Below are 24,092 nucleotides of genomic sequence, written 5' to 3'. Positions count from 1 at the left end.
GCATTTTGATATCGGAGCATTGCATTTCTTAAGCCTGTTTTCCTGTCGACGTTATTCGACGCTATCGTCGTTGATCGTTAACAGTTCAACGACGATCGTTTGAAAACGATCAAGTTGAAATGATAACGATAGCGAGTACCTTTTCCTGTAAATCGTTACCATTTCAATGTTTACGTAGAAGATCGCTGATTATTGTTAACGATAGCGTCGAATAACGTCGACAGGAAAACAGGCTTTAGCCTTCATACCATGCACAGTTCAAAAGTCACACATGGGAGAACAAAATGGTAAATATTTTGTTGAAGATAAATTTTATGTAATTATGCCTCCTAAAATAAAAATCCATGAGATGTTATTCCTACAAACAACAAAATTGGCACAATATGGACATATATCAGTAATAATACTAAATTTGAAAAATACAAGGATTTTTAGACATTTACTTTATACAGAGATGTATACAAATATGTTTTACAGTATTTGTTTCTGTTATTTTCATATATATATATATAATGTACATTTTATAGAACATATATTTTTTATACAATAGTAATATTGCACAAAGGACATAATAAAATAAAAACACATTTAAAGAAAGTAATTTGAAATGAAATAACATGAAAATGACATAAAAAATCATTAATTTACCTTTTAAGAAACAAAAACCCAAACATAATAAAAATAAATACATGTTGATTTACGATGACACTTGTACTCTGAATTAAGCTCTGTCTACACTATCAAACTTGATGTAACAAAAAAATGTGATGTGCCCATATATGGACATGATTATGTCATACTCCACTAACATATTTAAGCATATCACTACCATATTTGGGCACATCACACTTTTTTGTCAAACTAGTTTGATAGTGTAGACAGAGATTTTAGGGTATTTCTTTCACTGAAAACATTGTACACTGTTGTTCTGGGACTCCAGTGACATATGTAGGGACTGAAGACCTAGTATCAGGTTAGTTCATTGTGTGCCTGCAGGAAAGTTGAAATGTGTATCCACACTTTATTTCTCAATACAGTTTTCGTGGTTTCAAGACGACAACCGCTGACAGATCAATACGTCGCAAATCAAAAGCTCCCTTCTAGTTAACATTCTTGAATATCACCTTGATTGTCCAATCAAAACAGAGTAATCTCTTCAAACTTCATGAACTTATATTCCACAAATCATGACACTATGCGATTTAATTTACCACTGCCGAAATCCACAGAACTGAAGTCGAGTGCTTTTGATGCGCTACCTTGCGTGGGTTGCGTGATTGGTTCGTTGACGTTTAGGTTGACGGGCAAGTCGGTGCTTTCGTCCAGGTGCGCAGCAAGGTCAGCGAACTTTGCCATGTAGTCTATGCTGTTTTCATTCATTAGACTCTGTAATGTACCATCAACTTGGAACTGGATAGAAATGATTAAATAAAACATCATTGAAAACATATTTTATAAAGGTTAAAATTTATTTTTGGTAGTAATTTTGTCGTAAAAATGTGCAACATTGAGATGAGTGTGTTGTGTCAAAATGAGGCTGGAGAGTTCATACGCCAAGTATTTCAACATAATGAATATAGCAGATAAGGCCCGCACAACATAGGGATGATTTTGACAATATTTTATTAATGTAAATTAATACAAACGTCTCCTGAATAGAAGTTGGCAGTAATGTCAAAATGTGTCGTACTATCTATTAATCATAACTATATTACTCGTCTATTACGCGTCAAACGTGGGTGTTGGCTGTAGCGAGTGGTTAAGACAGGAACCATAATATCTAGCCATAACATCAGCAAGGGTTTGAGCCTCACTTGTTTCATGGTTCTGGTGGTAGAATGAGTCTTCTCGATTAAGGACTATAAACGGTAGGTCCAGCGTACACATCTAGCTCATGTAAAGAACCTACTGCATCTTTCGAGACGAGTAGGGGATGTGTACTTACATTGCTTGTTGACATTATAGAGTCCCTAGATGATTCACAAAGAATGACCGGTGGACAAAGACTGTTCAATGTTACTGTCTTATCCTTCTTTTCTGGCGATTCAATTCCATTCAGGAATCCACTTAGAGAGGATAAATCCATCTACAATTGGAGTAAATTATGAGTTAGTGTATCTATAATCTAATAATTATCTAATCTATAATATAAACATATAAAGGTTTTCGTCAAATAATAAATCCTGGATTTATATATAGTTCCTAGTGCCTAAGCATTGTACATTCAAACCTTGGTTTCAAAATTTGGAGATGTTTTTGAGTAGTATTTGATAAAGTTATTATAAATTTGTCTTGTGGTACATATTTTGTGATTAGAGGGCCCTAGTGTAAAGCAGTGTTCACACTGATATGGCTTACCATCTGTAAAGAAAACTTTTTTTATTACATACCGTTTCTGCATTCAGCCAATTAGGGTCAGAGGTCAGTTTAAATGGGGAGTTTGTAGAACCGACAGTACTGGGAGGTGGCGTGGAAGCACCAGTTTCTCGATTCTGTTCCGATTTCTCATCTATCGATGAACTACTAGACGCCAATGTTTCAGCAATACCTACAATGAAAACAATAATTTGCATGTTTTAATTATTTCAACTTTTGTATCTCAAAATTTCATCTTCGAATAATTGTAGTCACTAGTAGTTTCCAATATCTTACCAGTGAGTCCAGCAGTGTCCATTGCCATGGCAATGAGAGATTCCGATCCAATCGGTGGTTCCGTACAATCAGCAGAAGGCAACGATATATCCAATATCGAGGATAGGTTTGGTGGTGGTGAAATGCTAAATGGCGGTCGACTGTCCTTAGTTTCTGTGAAACTTGTACCCATTTTTGGCGGGCTAGGAGTGCATAGGATACTGCTATCGGTAACCTTGGTTTGAGGTGTCGTAGGAACAGACGTTACCATTGTTGGCTGTGGAGCGAAATTCTGGTTTGTTGTCATAGAAACGGCAACAATGGAACAAGTCGGAGTTGGTGCAGCAACAATTGGCAACACCTAAATGAAAATAAAAAAAACTTTTTACAATTGCGAGTGAGTTGTTAAGCGGTTAAGACAGTGGAACCATAATTACGTAGCCATAACATTGGCAAGGGTTCAAGGCTCACTCGCTCCATGGTTCTGGTGGTAAAAGTCTTCTTGGATAAGGACTATAAACCGTAGGTCCAGTGCACAGATGTAGCTCATTTGCACTTTAAAGAAACTAATACATCTTCCGAGACAAGTAGGGGGTTAACCTGGTTTACTAGTACATCACAGCAACTGATCATAACTGGGCCTTCTGGGAGACCAGTCTTTGACTAAGAGGTTGCCCAGTATAAATAAATATTCAAATTCAGAAAATTCAAATTACTTCAGCACATACTTTACAGCGAAGGTTCACATTAACCTGATAGGGCACTTATTCAAGACAAACATTTAAATTATAGTAAAGAGAATCAACAAATTGGATTTCTATCTTACCGACGGATTAGAGATAGGTACAACGGCGACTGGAGTAGATAATTGCATAGATTGTTGCATCATTACCGGTGGTGAGTTGGTAACAAACGACACAGGACTGTTGATTGGACTGATAACAACTGGAAGAGAAAAGAAATTTAACTAAAATCTATTAAGAATAGAAAGTTAAAGTATTATGGCAATGAATAACAGTATATACTGTATAACAAAATATTTTTAACCAATTTGTTTGTGGCTGAGTGGTTAAGACAGTGGAACCATAATTGCATAGCCATAACATCGGCAAGGGTTCAAGGCTCACTCGCTCTATGGTTCTGGTGGTAGAAGTCTTCTCAGATAAGGACTATAAACCATAGGTCCAGTGCACACACATGTAGCTCATGTGCAATTTAAAGAAACTAGTACATCTTTCGAGACGAGTAGGGGGTTACAAAATATCTTTAACCAATTTGTTGTATTTTGTAACTCATTTGGGACATCCCTATTCAGAAGACTCTCCTGTGAACTAACAAAGAGCAGTATATGCAGACAACCCCTACTCAGGGGACACCCCTAGTATTGCGTACACTTTGTTTAATCAATTAGTTGAAAATCTGCACTGTCGTCACGTTACAAAGTTGTCAAAAAAATATAGAATATCTGATAAAATTCCTAGAAAGTAAGAAGCCTTTTGCCATTCTTTCCCTGACTGTAATAGGGTAAGTAAGACAAAAAAACAAAATTTTTGTTACCTGGAGTTGGTGGTGGATTTTTAGGAGCGATGTTCACCGGTGTACGGACAACTGGTTTGATCTTCACCTTAGCACTGGAAGGGTCTACTGTTTTTAAAGAACTGGCATCAACCGGTGTAAACTTCCCAGTTGATGTTAACGACATTACGTTACGCATTGGGGCAGAAGATTGTGGTCTTGGCAATAGGTGGCGCTGAGGAATTGCAAAATTACATTATGTATACATAATTATTTTTTACAAAAAAATCATTACTTTCTTTTAAACAACAACTAGTTTATTGCACATTTTTGTCTCAAAATTTGGAGTAAAAATAACTTACCTGTACAACAATAGGAGCTTTAATCTTTCTTCCTCTTTGATTGAGGGATTGTTGTCTCTGTAAATATAACCAATATACATTTTTAGTACATTTATTGATTGTGATACTCAAACCACTGAATATAAAAAACTGTGTTAATCCAGCAGTCTTAAGCTCTGTCTACACTATCAAACTAGTTTGACCAAAAAAGTGTGATGTGCCCAAATATGGTAGTGCTATGCCAAAATATGGTAGTGATATGACATCATGTCCATATTTGGGCACATCACATTTTTTTGTCACATTAAGTTTGATAGTGTAGACAGAGCTTTAGTTATGTGAATTGATAGTTAGTTCATTGTGAACACTATTTTTATTTCTTTCAGTCTCATGGAAACAACTGTTTGTGGACTAGCTTCCGTTACAAAATAAAAATTTGATTATCTTTATAATAATAATTAGAATTTTTGTAAGAACTATTCATCAGCTGCGTGTGGTTAGGAATTAATTTTCAATTTTACAATTATCATGAATTGTTACAAGACAAGTACTTACATGTAGAAAGTTGAGCTGTTGCATAAAAAGTCTATCCTGAATTTGCGACATTGATTCTCCTCCAAATTTTTTCTTAACTACAGATGGCGCCGATGATACCTTGGGTGTAACAAACACCCCTGTGTCCTTATCAACTATTGACCCATTTGCAGTCACGTTTCCGGGATTGACCACTCCCGCGATGCGAACTATTCCTTTGTTCAATGCCAAATCCGCTGCATCGTTTTTACCGTTTGTATTTCGGATGGGAAATATGTCGTTTCTGTTTATGCCGTTCCCTGCTTGTTGAACGCCACGAATCGGTGACGTAGCTGTGCCTACCGACACCATCTATAAAGATAATTATTTAAATTATATTCTAATTTATGTACATAAATTCCCAATTTATTAAACAGTATTTTTCTTTGATTGCATAATAGTTATAGAAAGATATTCTAGACATTATTTCATTCACTTAGAAAGGAAATGTAAACAAAAATATTTTAAATGTGAAAGCTTTTAATGTAGTTGATGTATTCACAAAGTCAATAATGTATAAAGCTCTGTCTACACTATCAAACTTTATGTGATGTGCCCATATATGGACATGATGATGTCATATTTGGGCATAGCACTACCATATTTGGGCACATCACACATTTTTTTTGTTAAACTAGTGTGGACAGAGCTTAAGAAGCAGGAACTTACCTTTTTTGGTGCATTTATTTGTTCAACCTGACTTTTTGCCAAATGTACCAGCTTTTGCAGTGTTTTCAAGGTGCTCTCTTTTTCTGCCTTCTCCTCATAAATAAATTCATACTCAAATTTTAATCTTGACGGCATCCCTAACTACAGTGGTAGAAAAGAAATATATTATTGTGAGAAAGAAATCATTTCTATTATATGTTTTAAGATAGTGATGATCATGATAATAATGATCCCGATGATGATGATGATAGTGTGATTCTGATGATAATGATGATCATGATAGTGATTATGATAGTGGTGATTCTGATGCTAGTAATACAGTCAACTCTCCCAATACCGCACACCCATAGTCTGGCCTAATTTCTGGTTAAATCCTGAAAAGCCTGGTATTCAAAATTTGTTTTTAATGATCTTTTGGACCTCAAGAAAAGTCTGGTTTTGAGAGAGTTTTCAGTTTTCTGAAACTCCAGCATTGAAAAAGTTGACTGTAGTGATAATCTTGATATTAGGGAGGTTTTGCAATTTACTAATATGATAACGGATACATCACGCACACGTATTCGTTTTTCGTAAGTCAGTAAAAATTGAAACAAAATATTAAGGGGCGCCGTCCAAAATATGACTGCGGTAAGTTTGAGCGAATGAGGACTTTAAAAACTGCTATTTATCAAAATTGACATGGCATTTTAGTAAATTACTTTAGTAAATTACTTTCAATAAAAAGTATAATTATATTATAATCATGAATCATTCCTGATTCAAATGCAAAATGTGCAAAATACATCAAAAACTATACTTGTTTTGTAGTTACGAATATGACTGGTGATATTCGTCAACACGAATACGCTTTACGAATATGAAATGGGAATCAGCTCAAAAGTTTCACAAATGTGTGACGTATCCGTTTTCGTTATCGTATTCGTAAGGTTGTGAAACCTCCCTAATATGACAGTATATGATATACTATATTAGATGGATGACTAAAATAACCCCTGTACTGTATTTACCATTAAATATACATCTGTAAAATTAATATCCCGTGCATTCTCTAAAGTGAGTCCGCTTCTCAAACAGAAGTCTTTTGTTTGCTTTTGTTTCGTTTTAGCCGTAACAGAACCAATATTTTCTTGATGGTTTCCAGAAGCAGTAATCGCTTCAGTGTTGGCCATTGTCTCTGTACTTGTTAGCAACTGGTCAGTTTTACTTGTGTCCAGTTCAGCTTCATTCGAAGCCTCAACACAATGATTAGTTAAAACCGATGTCGTCGATTCAAGACAATTTGACACCTCTCCCGTATTGCATTTTTTCCGTGTTAAATCGACTCCTTTCCCTTTATTGTCGTTCTTAATAGTCCCTTCGGTAGACAACATTTTACTGGCCTGCAGTTTCAATTTTGCCGTCGATTGTGGGCTGGACGAATTTGATTGACAATTTTTGTTGTTGCTAACACTAGTAAGTCCTTGGCCCATTGTAAATGGGGTCTTTGAGCTCCAATGAATAAATTTACCAGTAACATCTTGTAAAGGTTTGATGCCCGAGTTTTCCGGTATGTGTAAAATAATATTTGTTTCATGATTCTTTTCACTGGGCTTCAATGTCTGCAACTATAAATATAATTAAAAATTGATAGTTATTTTTTAAATATGTAGATTTCATAAAGATCCATAGTTGTCTTAAGCTCTGTCTACACTATCAAACTAGTTTGACAAAAAAAGTGTGATGTGGCCAAACATGGTAGTGATATACCCAAATATGCTAGTTTTATGACATCATCATGTCGATATATGGGCACATCACATGTTTTTGTCACATAAAGTTTGATAGTGTAGAGAGAGCTTTATGTTAGCTTATCAACAATACACACTCAAAAGTGATGATAAAATGGCGATATGGGCTGTACCCTGTTTTTAATTTTTATAACTTTTCTACAGTATTATGTTGTTTCAAAAGATATTGACATATTTGTATGAGAGAAATTATGTTACCAGTTTAATGGTGGTTGGTGTCCACTTAGAGGTTAAGTAATCGATGACACTCCGCACATCTTTCTGGACTGGGACGGCGATCCTGTATCAACAAAATATACATTATTAAACAATTATTACGCCACTAGTCAAACCACTAGTATTTTCTGTTATTATATACGAGAATGATTGTTTTACCTTGATTTACCCTAATTTAATTTTAATGAATTACTTTTTGTAAAAAATATATATTTTAATTGTATACTCACCTTAGCCTGGGGTTGTGGGCTAATCCCTGAACAGTAGCCAAGGCATCATTATTTCTTGGTTGAAAGTCCACAAGTATTTTAAGTGGTATACGAAAAGGTTTGTCTTCTTTCGGACCTTAAAATAAGGAATATTACAAAACTATAAAACAATTTTGGTGTATTTTTTCATTATGTAATTATTTCAATAATACCATGTTTATAAGCTAACACTGTGATATAATTAAGCCCATGCCTAAAATTGTCATATTCACAAACTTGAGCAAATTTGTAGTCATAGGCTACCCATATACATATATCATTTATTTATTTGGTATAGTATACTGTATACAAACATACAAACTATCTGAAAACTTTTGTTAACAAATACATAGGAAAGTAAATTAAACCGTTCAAAACGTATACAGAGAACAGAACAAAAAAGCACAACATATACAATATTGCAGCCATACTCCATTATACAGAATCTGCATATACAGGTGCAGTAAATTTTGGAATGTTAAAATTATATTTTTTCTTGATCTTTATTGTCAACAACATCACTTACATTCCGCATCTTGCAGTTTCTTCAAGGCTTTACATACAGGTGTTTTGATTCGTACATTCTTGCCTTTAAACCGGACTGTAGTAACACTAAATATACGATAAAAAATAAAGAGCGTTAAAGATGCACCTACAGCTGATAATTATAAGGTTATTTCAAAATTCTTTGAATTATATGAACCTACTACCATATTAGGAATTAATCTTATACATTTAGTTTGTGATGAGATTGTTGGGACAACTAAATCTTGGTTCCCACTACAACGCACAGACGTAAGCACACCGCAAGTGATTTGAACAATCACAAGATTTTCATTGGTCAACTTGCTTCCGTTATGACCTTGAGTTGCGTCTAAAAGGGAACCAAGCTTTATAGCCAATTATAGAGAAGTTCAACCAAAACAACAAAAAAACGTATAAATAGCCATGTTGTTGTCACAATTGAACTTTTCCCACAGTACATAATAATTATAACATCTTTATAAAAACCTCTTTTACACTAGAAAGGTGTTCTTCCACAAGGCTGTATCATGTGGTTTGTGACAACCAATAGGAGGGGTGCATTTCCTTCCTATATACTCACCCATTATTGACTAATTCATTCAATTTTTGTCCAATTTTGACATTTATCACCGTCTTGATCTTTTTCCGTAATTCGCCATAGTTGATCAAAGCATATAACTCTCTTGCGGTCTTGGATAATTCTGTAAAGTGAATAAGATTTTTTTTTATTTTATTCAATGCGATTGTAAAATTTGGTAATGTTGTCTCATTGGTACTGGAATGGAATTTTAGTTAAAATTTGTTGTATCTACTTTTGTGAATACAATACCATTAGCAGTGAGTATATGACGGCCAGCCAATGGGATATTTTTAGAATATTTTAAACTGTATATCAAAAATTAAACATACCTGGTTTTGGCTCAATAAATTTTGCAATTTTATGAAGAGTTCTGTAGTACAGATGCCGTACCTATGAAAACAATATAATGTTATAAACTAAAAATGCAATAAAATGTCTCAGATTTTATACAAACCAGTGAATCAATGTTTACCAAACAAAAATTGATTTGATTTATTTCTTCAGTGACCTTTTCTGTAAGACTGTTCTCCCAGAAGATCAGTACACAGGGATATGATCCCCCTACTCTTTGCTACTAGTGCACCAACAAGGGTAAAGTATCTTGCCTAGGATACAAGCAATATAACACAAACAGGTATCGAACCAATGCCTTTCAAAAGCTAGTCAAATATCCCTAACCATTACACCATAATTAACCCTCTTACTCTTACTCATGATTTAATAATAAATATTTATATAAATATTTCACATTATTTTTCCACCTTACTTGATCTTTGTTTTTCACTTGGGTGCTGGAGTCAACATTCTTTTTATGCTGAATTTCAATGTGTTTTTGAATAGCATCAAAATCTTTCCCATGCTAAGAAAACAAAAACAACCAAACAAATTACAAAAACAATTACTGTATGCAAAGAGTAAATCATTGAAATATAGTTTTAAAAATTCATTATATTTATAACCTTCAGAATTGATCAGAATTTAACTTTTTTTTATTACCTCATTGAGAAATTTAAAGAAATAATTTTTATCCTGGTTACTCCAGGCTTCCCATCGTTTTCGTTCTGCCTTTGGTTCTACCTTGGCAACTTTTTCTTTTCCTACAAAATAATTAAAAGAGAAGAAAGGCAATAAATTAAAGAAAATGCAAAGAAATAATATATTTATAACATGATAAATGTACAAATTTATAAAAATATGTCATGGGAAAATTGTTTTGAGGCAATCAAAAAAACAGTCTTTATTTTTGGTAAAGTTCCAGAAAATGAAATACAATGTAGATAACATCTAAATTGAATTAATATTTCGAATTTTGAAAAATGTATAAAATACCTGTTTCTTTGGGTTTCGGTGGTGGGGTATTGTCTCTTTTTGGTCTTTTCACACTGGAACGCAAAAATGGGAGATTGGCTCGGTGTTCAATTATGTGGTGTCCATTGCAAACTTCAGGTTTGTTGGTGTTAATTTCCGTTGATCCAGCGTCTCCGCCTTGTTTTTGGCATGAACCATTTTCGGATTTGTCCTCCTCTGGATCGCTTTCACGGGCCCTCTTCAGACTAACATCAACTTTGGGGACAGTTGGAGACCCTGCAGGCATGCTAAATTCATAAATCATAAAAATAAAACGTATTTTCACAATTAAATTTCAACTTAATTTTTAGCTCAAGAAAATTCAATATGGCCGCCGTAGCCGTACGTAGTCGTTGTTTTCTCGATAAACAACATCCACAAAAACACATCAATTTACAGCATTTAAATTGATATCATTTACATTATTAACTATTAATATGTAATATAATTACAATAATGAATATAACCTGCATTTAAATATAACCGATTAGTGTTTTCAAGAGAGAAAAACAACAAAATAAAGAACAGTACGAAAAAATCGAGGCAAGGACATCGCGGCGATAATCGAAAAATAAAAACAACTTGTGTTACCCTTTCTTTTCGTCAATACTTGTTGTACATTCTCCGTCCAAACTTGCTCTCTTTCTTTTAACCATTTGATACGAGTTTTAAGCGTATTTAAGGTGAAAAACATACATAATGTCGTGTAAAATGTACCCAATACATGTTACTGTACTACACAGGTTTACGATTCTCCTCTCTCAAAAAAGCATCGATACCCGTTGGTATCAGCTGCTGCCAAGTTGACAGATAGATAGGCCAGGCGTATGGAGGAGATGATCTTACTTTGTTTAACAATATTTTTTTAATTTGTTAATTAACTAACAATAAATACCTTTGTAAGTATTGTTTTCATAAACATTATTTTTTTAGAAACCATAAAAAAACGGACAGCACAGTCATGTCATACTTTTTGATTTAATTATGATGGACGGATCACATACAACAATCATAGAATAATAAAACTAAAGCATAATATTAATATATTAATGTATGTTCATTATTATAAGCTAATTTAAATTAAGCCATGATAGGTTGCATAATAAATTATTTTATTGAACTAAGTAAAAAAGTCTTCACAAATACTAATACTTAGGTCTATTTCGTGTATCTGGAAATCAGTGTGGACTGAGTAAAAAAAAAAATTATTTATTTGTTATACTCTTAGTTAGTATAGGGCCTAGTATTGATCACTCTTTTAATTTGATTGATGATGATATTATATTCATTTTTGTTTTTAAAACATATTTTATATACAATTTGTAGAAGATATGAAGCCTAACATTGTTTTAAAGTCATTTTTTAAAGGAGAAAATAAACGAAAATTCCGAAAGCAATTCAAAAAGGCATGCCTTGATGAGTTATATACACAGAATAGAATTAGATTGCCTTCCAATGAATGTTTTATAAAATAGGCCCTAATTAAATTTCAATTATATTGAATGTGAGAAGGATTTTCACGTTTTAAACAATTCCTAAATAATAAGTAATGTATATACCTTTAACAATTTCACCCAAAAATATTCTTACATTTTAAACGAACATCGAATCATAAACTTTTCAACACAAACGAATACAACAATACTACTACGCAGGGGAATCCTCGCTAGTGAATGTATGTAAACAAATCTCATGATGACACTCAATGGTGGCGCGAATATAGATTAGGAAACTCCTTCGTTGATTGGTCAGTGTAAAATCACGTGTGGTCTTCCCTCAAATTTAATTTAGAAAGAGTGGATCTCAGAAATTAATAATCCATATGAAAGGAACATTTTTAGGTATTTGTAAATAGAAAAATGTTCAAATTGTTATTATATAATGGTTAACAAAATACCACAAATATATTTACCTACACTGTACTCTGTTGGTGTGATGATGTCATCATCAGTCCAATCAATAAACTCGTGGTTTTTGGGAGATTACGAATGGGCTCTCCTCGTGTGATGAGTTGTAAAAATAAATAGTGGTTTATTGGTCTTTAAAAATGTAACTAATTTATTTAAATAAAATAATTTTTAGTTTTTTAGAATCAAACAGAAAGAAATGGCACCAACGCAAAATCGTCGTGTCGTCATCATAAAAAATTAGCATAATTACAATCTGACGAATCACACTGCTCGTTTTATTCTGGGAGTCAAAATGTTTCTTCTCTCTATTTTTCCATTCATTTTTCAGGCTGTTCCCGGTTGTCAGGTAGTAGAATTGAAGTGACTTCTTAATATCTCTTGTAATTTCGTTTGCTAAAGCAACATTCCAGTATGACTACCACAGATGTTTTTCAAGGAATGGCTGGTCCCAAACCATCATCCAGGTAAAGTTAATAATTTGTTGACTTTCGATTTAACGAGCTAGATTAGAATATTATAAAAAGTCATAACCACCATGATTAGCCTACCAACCAGCCACACCACCAGCTATCTAAAGCCTAGCAAGGCCCAGGCCACACGGTGTAGAATGCCCGTGTTGCTTTGTGTGATGTTACCTTTTGGTTAGGCCTAGCTAGGTTCTAGGCCTAGTTAATAGTAGTAGGCTTATTACTATTATTAGGTCACGATGTAAAAAAAGAGATGTTGGTCAACCTTTTTTAAAAAGTTTAAAACTCCGACTGAGCTGAGTGAGAGGGAGGAACGCTATTTTTGTTGTAGATTTTTAGACAACTTTATTTAGGCTAGGGCCTAGGCCTATGTTTTTTAGATTACCCATCAAACTTTTTAGAATCCCCGTCGAACTTTCCAGATAAAGAATCATTGTACACTTTCGATAAAGTTGCCTTCTTATGATTTAACAAGTATTTTTTAATATAAACATTCTATTGTTGCATGTTGGGTATCAACTATAGTATCATGCAACAATAGAATGAGTATTAAGTACAAATGGATGGAGTGCAAAAAGAGTTAATTACGATATAGATTCCCCCCTATTCCTACGTACGTTATTTAAAAAAAAAAGAACAGCTTTTCTTGAGCAATTACCATTGTCTTTTGGTACAACTGGTTAGTAAGAACTGTAAAAAATAACAATCTGATATTAATTAATAATATATTATAATACTAATAGGCTAAATTTTTCTTGCTTTGGAGATCTACATAATTTTGTTGCCAATACTTGCACCTCAGACCTCCAGCTGGTTGACGAAAAGCGGATGAAAGTAGTGTACTTGTATCCAATCTCAGTATTGGCCGTTACACAATTTTAAAACACAAGCATTAGCAAAACTAATTAATAAATTGTTGTATTAAATATTCTGTAGCAATTAAATGTTTTTATGCTAAAACAATAATGTTTATCGCCCTCTAGTGTTTTTGGGAGGGGAAAACTGTCAGTCATAAATAAATAATTCCCTTATTTATCAAAAAGGGATTTTCTATTGAATTTTGTCACTGTCTTCCATTTGTGTATCATGATAAAGCAGTATTCCTATCTTTGTTTTCACCAATAAACATAATTGATTGGTTGCAGCCTGTTTTTTATTAAATTTATCCCACTGTGCAATTATTGATAGTTGGTAATGATCAATAAAACATACTGTACTTATGATTCAGCAATTGTGTTTTCTTTTATGTAAGGTTCCAGTTTCCTAGGTTTTTTTAAGTAAATATAATTGAAAGTCAATTATTTATATTCATTTTAAACATTGACATTGTAGATTATCGGAATATTTTTTCCATATTGCAAATAATCGGCAGAAATTTCCCCTTAGTAGAAGGCGAGAGGGTGAATAAAAATATCTTGAAACTCGGTGAGATTATTAAGAGATTTGGGAGATCTAAAAATATTGAGGTATCCATAGACCTATACACAAAACAAAAATCAGTAACAGTAACTGCCACCACATGAAACAAATGCTTATTAGTAAGCCTAGGGTATACACTATGTGTGAAAATCAATTTATACCATGCATGTGGATTTGACATGTGTCGTCTGCTAATTGTTATCGGCTTTGATTTGAATGGTCAACTTCCGAATCGTAAAATTAACCCAAGCTTTTTTTGAGTAACATTTGGATGAAATTAGTTCACAGTACTACACCAGCCCTATGTGGTCTTTTCAAACATATGCTGATTTTATTTGTAACTGTTTTAAAATACCAATTCATAGGAAGTACACAACTTGGTGAATAAAGTCATTTAATGTAGACTACTATTTATACCCCAGTCTTTTCTAAAGCTCGGTCTACACTATCAAACTTTATGTGACAAAAAATGCGATGTGCCCATATATGGACATGATGATGTCATATCACTACCATATTTGGGCACATCACTACCATATTTGGCACATCACTACCTTTGGGCACATCACACTTTTTTGTCAAACTAATTTGATAGTGTAGACAGAGCTTAAGTAACAATAGCCATTTTGTGTGTGGCATAAAGTCATTTAATGTAGACTATACTCTTTATTACCAGTCACAGTCAGTATTTTCTAAGTGTGTCGGTTGTTAAATTATCCTATGTATTCTAATAGACTTCATTCAGAAAGCTGTCATTACACATACCTTCAAAGCCATGCATGCATTAATATTACAATAGAACGCACACCTCGTTTGACACTTGGCAAATTTGAAATTAAATTAGGTTTGTGTGTTCACCGATAAAGCTTGCAAAATTTAAATGATGTTGTGTTTTCCAAATGGGTTCATTGATGGAATTTTTTGTAGTTTATGTTAGTAATTAGTCACGTTTTTTAAATAACCTTGCCTTGAACAAAATGATTCTTGTGCCAATGATAAAATGATGGTACTATAAATTAACTACGGTTCATGTAGTGTTTTATACAAACTATTGTGGCAGCAGGTATAGGAGTGCTGGGTGGGTAAGGTCTAAAAATATAAAAAGTAAGTTAAGATTCCTCCCTACAAATCTACAGCTCAGTCTACACTATCAAACTTTATATGTGTTGTGCCCATATATGAACATGATGATGTCATATCACTACCATATTTGGGCATATCACTACCATATTTGGGCACAACACGCTTTTGAGAGCTTAAGTCCTTGGTTCAAATCCAGGTGTCCGCCCCACGCTCAAAAGACCTATAAAGACTGTATCTTGTGTGTACATGTTGGTTTTTTAAAATATTAATATTTGACGTCTCATTTACTGTACACCATTACATTTTAAATAATTGTCTTCACCATTTTTTATATTTTAGAGTTTTGAATCCACCTGGTGGTAAAAGCAATATCTCCATGTTTGGTGGTGATGACACGCCTGCTCCTGCCCCGGCAAAGAAGACAAGCCCTCAGCAACAGCAACAAACCACTAGTATCATTGGTACACCAGCCCAGTCTGCCAAACCAAGAAGTATGATATTTCTTACTTAAAAATACTTTACTTACTAAATAAAAATTACATTGGATTCAGAATTGTGTACAATATTATTTTTGTTTGGCACTTTTACATTTATAAGACTATTAGCTACGTTCCGACCAAGCCTGGATTTGATCCGGTGACCAGAGAATCCAGAATGCAATATTATGATCATCTATTCTATCCTAAACACTATACATATGATTTTAAACAATTTTTTATCCCGCTACTGGACCGGAATCTAGACTCGGTGTGAACGTAGTTTAAAGCCTTATGATAGCTCCTATGATTATAAAAAATTGGGGTAGTTGCACAAGTTATCACAATGCTGTGTTTTGTAAGCATGTACAGTAATTCGGAAGCATGTACATAGATATTTGTGAGATTTTGTCAGGTTTTTTGAAGCATATGAAATCATTTTGAAGGATATCCAAATATTATAGTTTATCTAGGCATGTGGATGCATGTACAATTGGTTTGTGTAAACAAGTTGGTTGCCCATTGTTCTTTGAAGTACAGTAGTTTGTTCTCAAAAACTTTATCATTTATTTCATTAAAATTATTATTTTAACCAGAATTATTATTAATATTATTTTATAAATTAAGTAATTCATTTATTATCATGTATTAGGATTTTGCTTTTAAATATTTTTTAAATTCCAATATTTGCTTGGCTTTCATCACCCTCTTTAAACCTCTTTTTTCTTTTTTTTTTGATCAAGGTAGTATTATTAGTCAACTCTTCCAATACCGGACAACATTGGGCTGGCCTAACATGTCTTGTTTATGATATTTTAAATGTTTTTTTAATGGTACTAAAAATTAACTTTAGACCATTCGAACCTTCATGAAAAGTCTGGTTTTGGGAGTGTTTTCGGTTTTCAGAGAGAGCGGTAATGGAAGAGTTAACTGTAATGTATTATATTATGTTCCAAAGTGCTAAATTTTTGGGCAAAATCCTTCAAAATTTAATATACCAATATCTAATAGTGCAGGAATTGTAATTTATGAATGCTTTTATTTTATTATTCAATTTTTCTTTATAAAATTTGCCATTGGCAATGTGCCTAGAACTACAACTCTTTGTTAGCAGACAAATTGACGACAGATAATATTATAACAAAAGAATGGCGGCGGTATATCAAAAGAATGAACACATACAATGAAGAACACATACAATAAACACGTACAATGAACACGTACAATGAAACTGACTAGTTAATAATTATTCTCCCTCCTCCCGATGGTGTGACAGATTTAGATACTAGGAGCAACATATTCGGCTCCGACAAGCCAGTGCCAGCGCCCTCACAGCCCACACCTAGACGTTACTACCGTCTTCGTATGTATTTTTATGATTAAAAGTCAGCTGTTGATCTTATTTTGTTATGCTTGACCAATTCTTGTTTGTTTATGGAATTCACTCAAGCATAAAATTGTTGGGTTTCTTCAGAGTTATTTGTTTTTGCTTTAAAATGTTCTTAATTGTTTTAAAGTTTTGTGTTCAGATTTTTATGAAAATTTAAATTTTTCTAATTGGAATCGTAAGTTTGTTTTATCAGAATCATATTAGAGAATAATGTAATAATATGGTTACCACATTAATATAGAAAGGTATGAATTTTACAGTTTATTCAGCAGGACCAAGTTGTGCGGTGACCCTTGACTGACCTGCTGTTGTTTTGAACAGAATATCACTCTCTATAGCTAGTCCAGCTTTTGACTTTTCTTTGTATCATCTACGCAATCAACGTCTGCTTATTATTAATGCTTTTATTCTATGTCTTAATCATTACCATGTTTTTTCATTTTAAATTTTAAAGTTTGATGATAAATACTACTAATATACACATGTGTTTATAAACAATATTAAAACGTTCTTACCTTAATTTAAATAGATTTAGCAATAGCATTAGGACGTAATCTTTAACATAAATCAAAATTTATAGCATTGGTAATAAAGTATTGTACTCTTTGTGAATCATACACATTGTATTTCAAACTAAATGCAAGTGTTGCAGAACCCTAGTAGAAAAAAGTGTACAGTATTTATAAGATTTGTGAAATATTAGTGAGTTACTGGTACAATGTAATATTACAAAATTATACTAGATAGGGAAAAATAGGTAGTTCACAAATAACTCCGGATTTTTTATATAATAAAAATAGTTCTAACTTTGTTTTGTTCTCTAACCAGTTTGTTTTTGTTGACTATTCTATTGTTTATTTTATTTAGTTTTAGTTAATTGCGTTTGTTTTGTGTTTTTGTTTTTAAATAAAATGTTGTTTATAATAGATGTGGCAAAATATTGATGTTTATTCTATACCTAAAGTCCCTGTTTTTGGTTTTCGTTGAATCCACCATTCTCTGGATCCAACCCTTTGCTGCATCCAAACCTTTGCTGGATCCAAACCTTTGCAAGAATCTAAATGTGTGTATACTGATGTTCTGTACGTACACACGCCGGATCCATTCCGAGTACAGTATTATATTTGTACCCACAGGCATTCTTTTAAATCCCCGCTTTTTTGCATGATTTTTAACTTTGCATGATAATTTAAAAAAAGTAGTAAGTTGTTTTTTATTTTTAAAATTTCACTTGGGTTTAGGAGTTTATTTCTGAATGGAAAAATGCATTAAAAATGAATTGAAACGAAAAAACTGTTTAGCAAAGCTTATAGAATTAGATTAGTTTTAAATTATGCGTAATAGAGTATTTTCTTAAAGTAGTGAGTCATACAACATCTCATTCCAATAAAGGATAGATTAATACTAATAGCATGACATTTTATGTTTGAAAAAAACGCATGTTTAACCCGTAGGTGACACTAACTCGTTCAGCACGCTTGGCTTTGGGGATGCTGACAGCGCTTCCGATCTCAAAGCTCAGCGAGATGCCTATCAAAAACGGAATCAAGCTTCATCGTTCTCGTTCGGCGGAGAGGATAATTATGTATCGCACCCAAAGGTCAAACCGCAAAAGAGTGAACCAATACCGCCACCATCCACAGGTTGTATCATATGCACAAACTATTATTGTAATGTGTTTTTTTTTCAATAGTCTCTGTCCTTGTTTTATTATGTAATGTCTAGCACAAGGTTCTTTGTATAATCAACGTTCCTTATCTAAAGCATAGGCTTCTGCCTTTTGACTTTTTCCGATTTTTTGTGATTTATTTTTTGCTGTGGAAGGCTGAAAATGGGAATACAGTTACAGTATTATTTTTTTTTTTGTAATAGCTCATGTAGCCTATTACTTTTCTATGCAATATGATGAACAACTTCTTTACTCAAAGCTAGGAGAAATTCTTATATCTCATATATTCGAACCTAAATGCCTAGCATCCCACACTGGCCATAAGATCTATTTGTGTACACTACCTGAAAATTCCAATCGAAGACCTGTTCTGCCAAGTGTAAGAACGACCAACTTTTTATATTGACACTTCAGCACGCAAGCTGTTCCTCTCAACTATTGTACCCTATCATTTGTCCCATTGTCTGTTCTTCCGAGCCAATGATTCAAAATAAAACCATTTTTTGTAGTATCTGCAACAGCTTATCAATAGCCCGTCTTCTGCCCATGTTTGGCGGCGGACAGAGTGAGGATGAGTAGATTTTTCTTATCTCATTGATTCAGTTGTCGGATAACACCTAGACGTGGTAGTTTGGTAACTCTTGTTGTAGCAGCTAGCTATTTTTCTAAATATTATCTTTAGCACTTTCGGTGTTAATTCATTTAGGTACATTTTATTCAATAGTGAGTATCCTACATTTTTTTTCATTATTTTTAAATCAATTTTCATTTTGATTAATGAAAATCATTAAGGATTTTATGAGAGGCTTTAGAGGATTTTAGGATAGCATTTAGATTCTTTGTTAATGTACCGGTAGATGCAAATCTAAGATTACTTCCATTGATGTTATTGTTAATAATTCTTTGTGCTCAAACCTTATTTTATTGTTGAATCTGAACGGCTTATTCTACACCATGAAGAAGTGATGAACTCACTAATACCTTCATATTTTAAAAAGGAAAATGTGATAATTATGTTTTGTTTTAAGCCTACTAGCTTTCCATCCAAATGGGATGGATTTTATTTAAATATGAATCATAATTTGTCCTGGCATCTGTTTTTTGTTATTCTTAAACTATTATTCTCTATTTACTAAATTTATATTTTTTGGTTTATCTTCTTTATATGTATACTGTAGTATTTCAATATTATTTTCCTTTTATTTTAGTTTTATTCATTTTTGTTCAGGAAGACATTTTAGATTTGTTTGATACATCATGTTCTTGTTGCAGAACATGACCTATGACCTATTCAAATATGCCATGTCTACAGATTTCTACACTAATCATTTGTATAATCACATCAAACAGCATACATTTCACAATATTGTATTACGGTACACAGTACTGTACAGTACTATATTATTGTACAATATGGTGTATACTGTATAAAATTCAAAATCCAAGTTTTATGTTCATTTTCGTTAATACATGTTTTAATATTTTATGTTTACAATCTTTATGTTATCTTTTTAGTTATTCATTGTATTATTTTATCATTTTTTTCTTTCATATTAATTTTAATCTCGCAGTGGACTCTTCCGAAAGCAATTGTAGTAAGTTTATTTATGTTGCTTTATATACCTAATATATGTCTGGTTTCCTATATTACGGAGTGATGTTTGTTTTTTATTTGAGTATTTTAAAGTGATGGTAAATTTATAGTTAGGTTATATATTTGAGCGGGTGTAAATAGATATATGTATAGCATGATGTCTGGTTTTGATATCAAAGTATGTAATAAACTCAAATACAAACACAAGACAATGTTTTTATTCCTTCACAGCGCCAACTCTTTTTTCTTTTTGAATAATTTTGATGGGGCACCAGTTTCATGTTGTCAATTTAATGTTTATATACTGTATCTGCCCACTTTATCTGCTTCCTTAAGCCATGTCTACACTACCAAACTTTATGTGACAAAAAAATGTGATGTGCCCATATATGGACATGATGTCATATCACCACCATATTTGGGCACATCACACTTTTTTTTCAAACTAGTTTGATAGTGTAGAAAGAGATTAACATCAGGCCTTCACATTCCTCCTCCCCCTTCTGATTATTAGGAGCATTGGCCGTTGAATATCAGATACTACTGTACCATGGATGGAACAAGTAGTTCATCTATCTATGGTGCTACTTATTCATTGCACTACACTGCATATTTTAAAATTCAGTAATTTACTCCACTTAAAAGCAGATAAATGTAGTAGTGATATATGTTATGTGTGCCATCGTAGGCTCATTTGTATCTGTTTGTTTGTAACAGGTTCTGCACTCAAAATAGTTGAATGAGAAAACATGCATAACTCTTCATTATAATGATCTCTACTGCTGACTGGCTGTCAATTATTGCATACTACTGTATAGTGTTAATTATTATTTTCTACAGTATTTTATATTATCATTCAACCTGTGGTGGTTTTCATTACTGTTTGTTGTCCAATGTTAATAAATAAAATAAAATATATGTAATTTGTAAATATATCCCTTTTATCACTGATACTTTAATTTTTGTTTATAATATTTATTTTTGTTGAATTTATTATAATTTATATTTTTGATTTATTTTTTATGGAGTTCTTTTATTAAGGATTTTTTTTTCAGACTTTTAGAGATATTTGGTTTTTTTATAAGTAACAATAAACATAGTCAATTTTGTTTATAATGTATTGAAAGGGCCTATTATTTGGTTATAATAGTGTGATTCAGTTCAGAATGAATTAAGTTTAATACAGTCTTTATAGGCCAACAAAGTGTTTAATATAGTCTAAGTGTTTTATATTTTTATTGTTAAAACATTTGTTTCACAGATAACATGTCCCCTTAATAGTGTTGTAATAATAATATCCAAAAGACCAGGTTCTTCTACTAACGAATATAAAGAATATAAACTAAAAAAATATGCTAACATAACAAACAATATTATAGTGTGGCGCATGGCATGCTTGCATTTGTTAGAAAATAAAATGCACTGTTTATTTACAGTAGTTACTGACTATTACTGTATGTTCTCTGTATTTACAATATAAGTGGCCATGAATAAATGTATATGTTACCAGGGAGTTGTTCAATTATAAGACATTTTCATCATATCATTATTTTTATTTAATTCATATAGGCAACATAATGACAGTAATATGACTATATTTATATTATATTATTATACACTATAACGGTAATAATATATGTGCTATGCTAATATATGTATCTTTATTGTTATTCTATCTTTATGATTGCAGAATTACAAAAAAACTGGATGAAATCAATTCTATTATCCATCATTATTTGAAAACCAGACTATAAACTAAACTAAACTATAGTGATATTTTGTTTCATAAGTTGTTTTTTTTTTGTCACCCGCAGACCAGGGTAACCCAATCACCAATGATGTCTCAAGCCCAGCAGCAGCAGGGAACGATTCTCCATCTAGGCGATCTCTAATCCACAGTCAAAAGAAGCAGGCTGAGCAGCTACCAGCAGCGGGTGCGAAAACCAATGTACCATGGGAGGAGTCTCACCGTCAAAGATCACAGCCCCCAGGCGGTAAATCTAGCATCAGTTTCTAAGCGGCTTACTCGGATCATGACAGTCAACAACCCGAGGTCTTCCAGAACATTCATATGTTTTTACACTTGACCAATTCAGTTACTGTCGATCTTAGCTGGTTTTAGGAAGTTAAATTCTGGACGGGAAAATTATCTCTACTAGCTCTGTAAACAAATACACGTTTTTTGGGATATTTTTCTGTAGGGGGAATTCGGTTGTATTTTATTTATCATTTAATTTCGCTTGGAATCAAGCTACATTAAGCTGCTTGTTAATGAATCTATGTAAAGTCTGCGGTAAAAGTCAAATACTTGTATGTCAAAGGTCAATATTGACGGATGATTTACATATATGTGTGTATAAAAATTAAATATTCATTATTTTGATTCAGAGCTCTTATTGTTAGTCAGATAAATGATCAAATTCACAGTTGAGGGACAAAATGATGTTTGGTTGGTTTTATGATATATGAGTTTATTCACTTTTTCTGCTGCACAAGAATTGTATATAACATTTTTGTTTCACTACAAATTATAGTTAGATTCACGAAATCACAAGATCTTCTCACATTTCTATTTGTTACACAAATTAAATACCGTATAATATATATTGTTGGTTATTTTACGATTAGGTTTAATAGATTACTCTGACTGTATGTTAGATTTTTGTTCTCTCTCATTCCAGTTTATTTCTTAACCAAAAACTTACTTTTATGGATTATAATTAAAATATGATTATTATAATAATTTATGTGGGAATGTGCATGAATAACAACTGTGTTTGCAATACTGTAACTATCTATTTAACTATCTCAACATTGAGGGCGCTATTTAGCTCAACATTGAGGGCAGCATTGCATTTATTTTTTATTTCAAGATCAATAATTATTCCATAATGGTCAGAATAGATTTAAATGTAGTGTTATGATGTTAATAATCGATCTATCTATTTAACTATCTCAACATTGAGGGCGCTATTTAGCTCAACATTGAGGGCAGCATTGCATTTATTTTTTATTTCAAGATCAATAATTATTCCATAATGGTCAGAATAGATTTAAATGTAGTGTTATGATGTTAATAATCGATCTATCTATTTAACTATCTCAACATTGAGGGCGCTATTTAGCTCAACATTGAGGGCAGCATTGCATTTATTTTTTATTTGAAGATCAATAATATTCCATAATGGTCAATAGATTTAAATGTAGTGTTATGATGTTAATAATAATAATCCCCAAATGTAACCATTCTGTGATTTGTATTGAACTTGCCATACAAAATGTGTAGTGTGCTGTGTAGTCAGTGTTCCTGTATTTAATAATAATAAGGAATCAGTATCTGTAGTATAATTATATATATGTCTTCTTTTTATTACAAGAAATGATACTTTGCTAAACGGGAAATTGCGTAATTTAACTGTAGCATTATTAAAACACCTTAGCAGTAAACACTTTGTTTTGTTACATTTATTTTGTTTTGAATGTGAACAAGAGGTGACCTCTTCTATCCAGTAATACTTATGATTCAAATTAGAGGTCAAGAGAGGGAAACAAGTTCAGAAAATGGACATTTAATGAAATACATTTATAAAACTAGAAAAAAATACTGATGGCCGGCTGAAGAGAACCAAGAGAGAGATTCCAACATAGAGAA

At 32.5% G+C, this 24,092-nt stretch overlaps 2 protein-coding genes across 4 annotated transcripts; one reads left to right on the top strand and one right to left on the bottom strand.

Moving 5' to 3' along the window:
• Window positions 1–570: 570 nt before the first annotated feature.
• LOC140050265 (uncharacterized) lies at window positions 571–12,080 on the bottom strand. Of its 2 annotated transcripts, none has more exons than XM_072095384.1 (19): window positions 11,992–12,080; window positions 10,415–10,680; window positions 10,082–10,182; window positions 9,852–9,944; window positions 9,415–9,475; window positions 9,086–9,206; window positions 8,507–8,592; window positions 7,963–8,077; window positions 7,715–7,796; window positions 6,737–7,333; window positions 5,730–5,870; window positions 5,043–5,372; window positions 4,509–4,565; window positions 4,189–4,381; window positions 3,458–3,576; window positions 2,653–2,992; window positions 2,391–2,548; window positions 1,946–2,086; window positions 571–1,410 (listed from the first exon to the last, which is right to left on the bottom strand). In XM_072095384.1, the coding sequence occupies exons 2-19, from the start codon at window positions 10,677–10,679 to the stop codon at window positions 1,186–1,188; spliced, it is 3,225 nt and encodes a 1,074-aa protein (XP_071951485.1). In that variant the 5' UTR covers window position 10,680; window positions 11,992–12,080; the 3' UTR covers window positions 571–1,185. The 2 variants fall into 2 exon arrangements, with proteins under 2 accessions (XP_071951485.1, XP_071951484.1); XM_072095383.1 differs by lacking the exon at window positions 11,992–12,080 and adding an exon at window positions 11,024–11,183.
• A 571-nt stretch (window positions 12,081–12,651) lies between these two features.
• Window positions 12,652–23,887, top strand: LOC140050264 (uncharacterized). Of its 2 annotated transcripts, XM_072095381.1 has the most exons (6): window positions 12,652–12,806; window positions 15,651–15,802; window positions 17,064–17,150; window positions 18,632–18,820; window positions 20,418–20,441; window positions 22,255–23,887. In XM_072095381.1, the coding sequence occupies exons 1-6, from the start codon at window positions 12,754–12,756 to the stop codon at window positions 22,455–22,457; spliced, it is 708 nt and encodes a 235-aa protein (XP_071951482.1). In that variant the 5' UTR covers window positions 12,652–12,753; the 3' UTR covers window positions 22,458–23,887. The 2 variants fall into 2 exon arrangements, with proteins under 2 accessions (XP_071951482.1, XP_071951483.1); XM_072095382.1 differs by lacking the exon at window positions 17,064–17,150.
• The last annotated feature ends 205 nt before the right edge of the window (window positions 23,888–24,092 follow it).

Source organism: Antedon mediterranea, chromosome 5 (genome assembly GCF_964355755.1).
Source record: "Antedon mediterranea chromosome 5, ecAntMedi1.1, whole genome shotgun sequence".
Lineage (NCBI taxonomy): Eukaryota > Metazoa > Echinodermata > Crinoidea > Comatulida > Antedonidae > Antedon > Antedon mediterranea.
Note: the sequence above shows the minus strand (reverse complement) of the source record. Positions and strands in the feature narration are given on the sequence as shown.

Bases quoted from the DNA above. Each gene is read 5' to 3' on its own strand.
- LOC140050264 (XM_072095381.1), top strand. From the start codon at position 12,754: ATGACTACCACAGATGTTTTTCAAGGAATGGCTGGTCCCAAACCATCA. The intron at 12,807-15,650 runs GTAAAGTTAATA...TTTATATTTTAG, and splicing joins GGTCCCAAACCATCATCCAG to AGTTTTGAATCCACCTGGTG. The intron at 18,821-20,417 runs GTTGTATCATAT...TTAATCTCGCAG, and splicing joins AATACCGCCACCATCCACAG to TGGACTCTTCCGAAAGCAAT.
- LOC140050265 (XM_072095383.1), bottom strand. From the start codon at position 11,088: ATGGTTAAAAGAAAGAGAGCAAGTTTGGACGGAGAATGTACAACAAGT. The intron at 10,681-11,023 runs GTAACACAAGTT...TTATGAATTTAG, and splicing joins AGTATTGACGAAAAGAAAGG to CATGCCTGCAGGGTCTCCAA. The intron at 7,334-7,714 runs GTAACATAATTT...TTATATTTATAG, and splicing joins CACCAACCACCATTAAACTG to TTGCAGACATTGAAGCCCAG.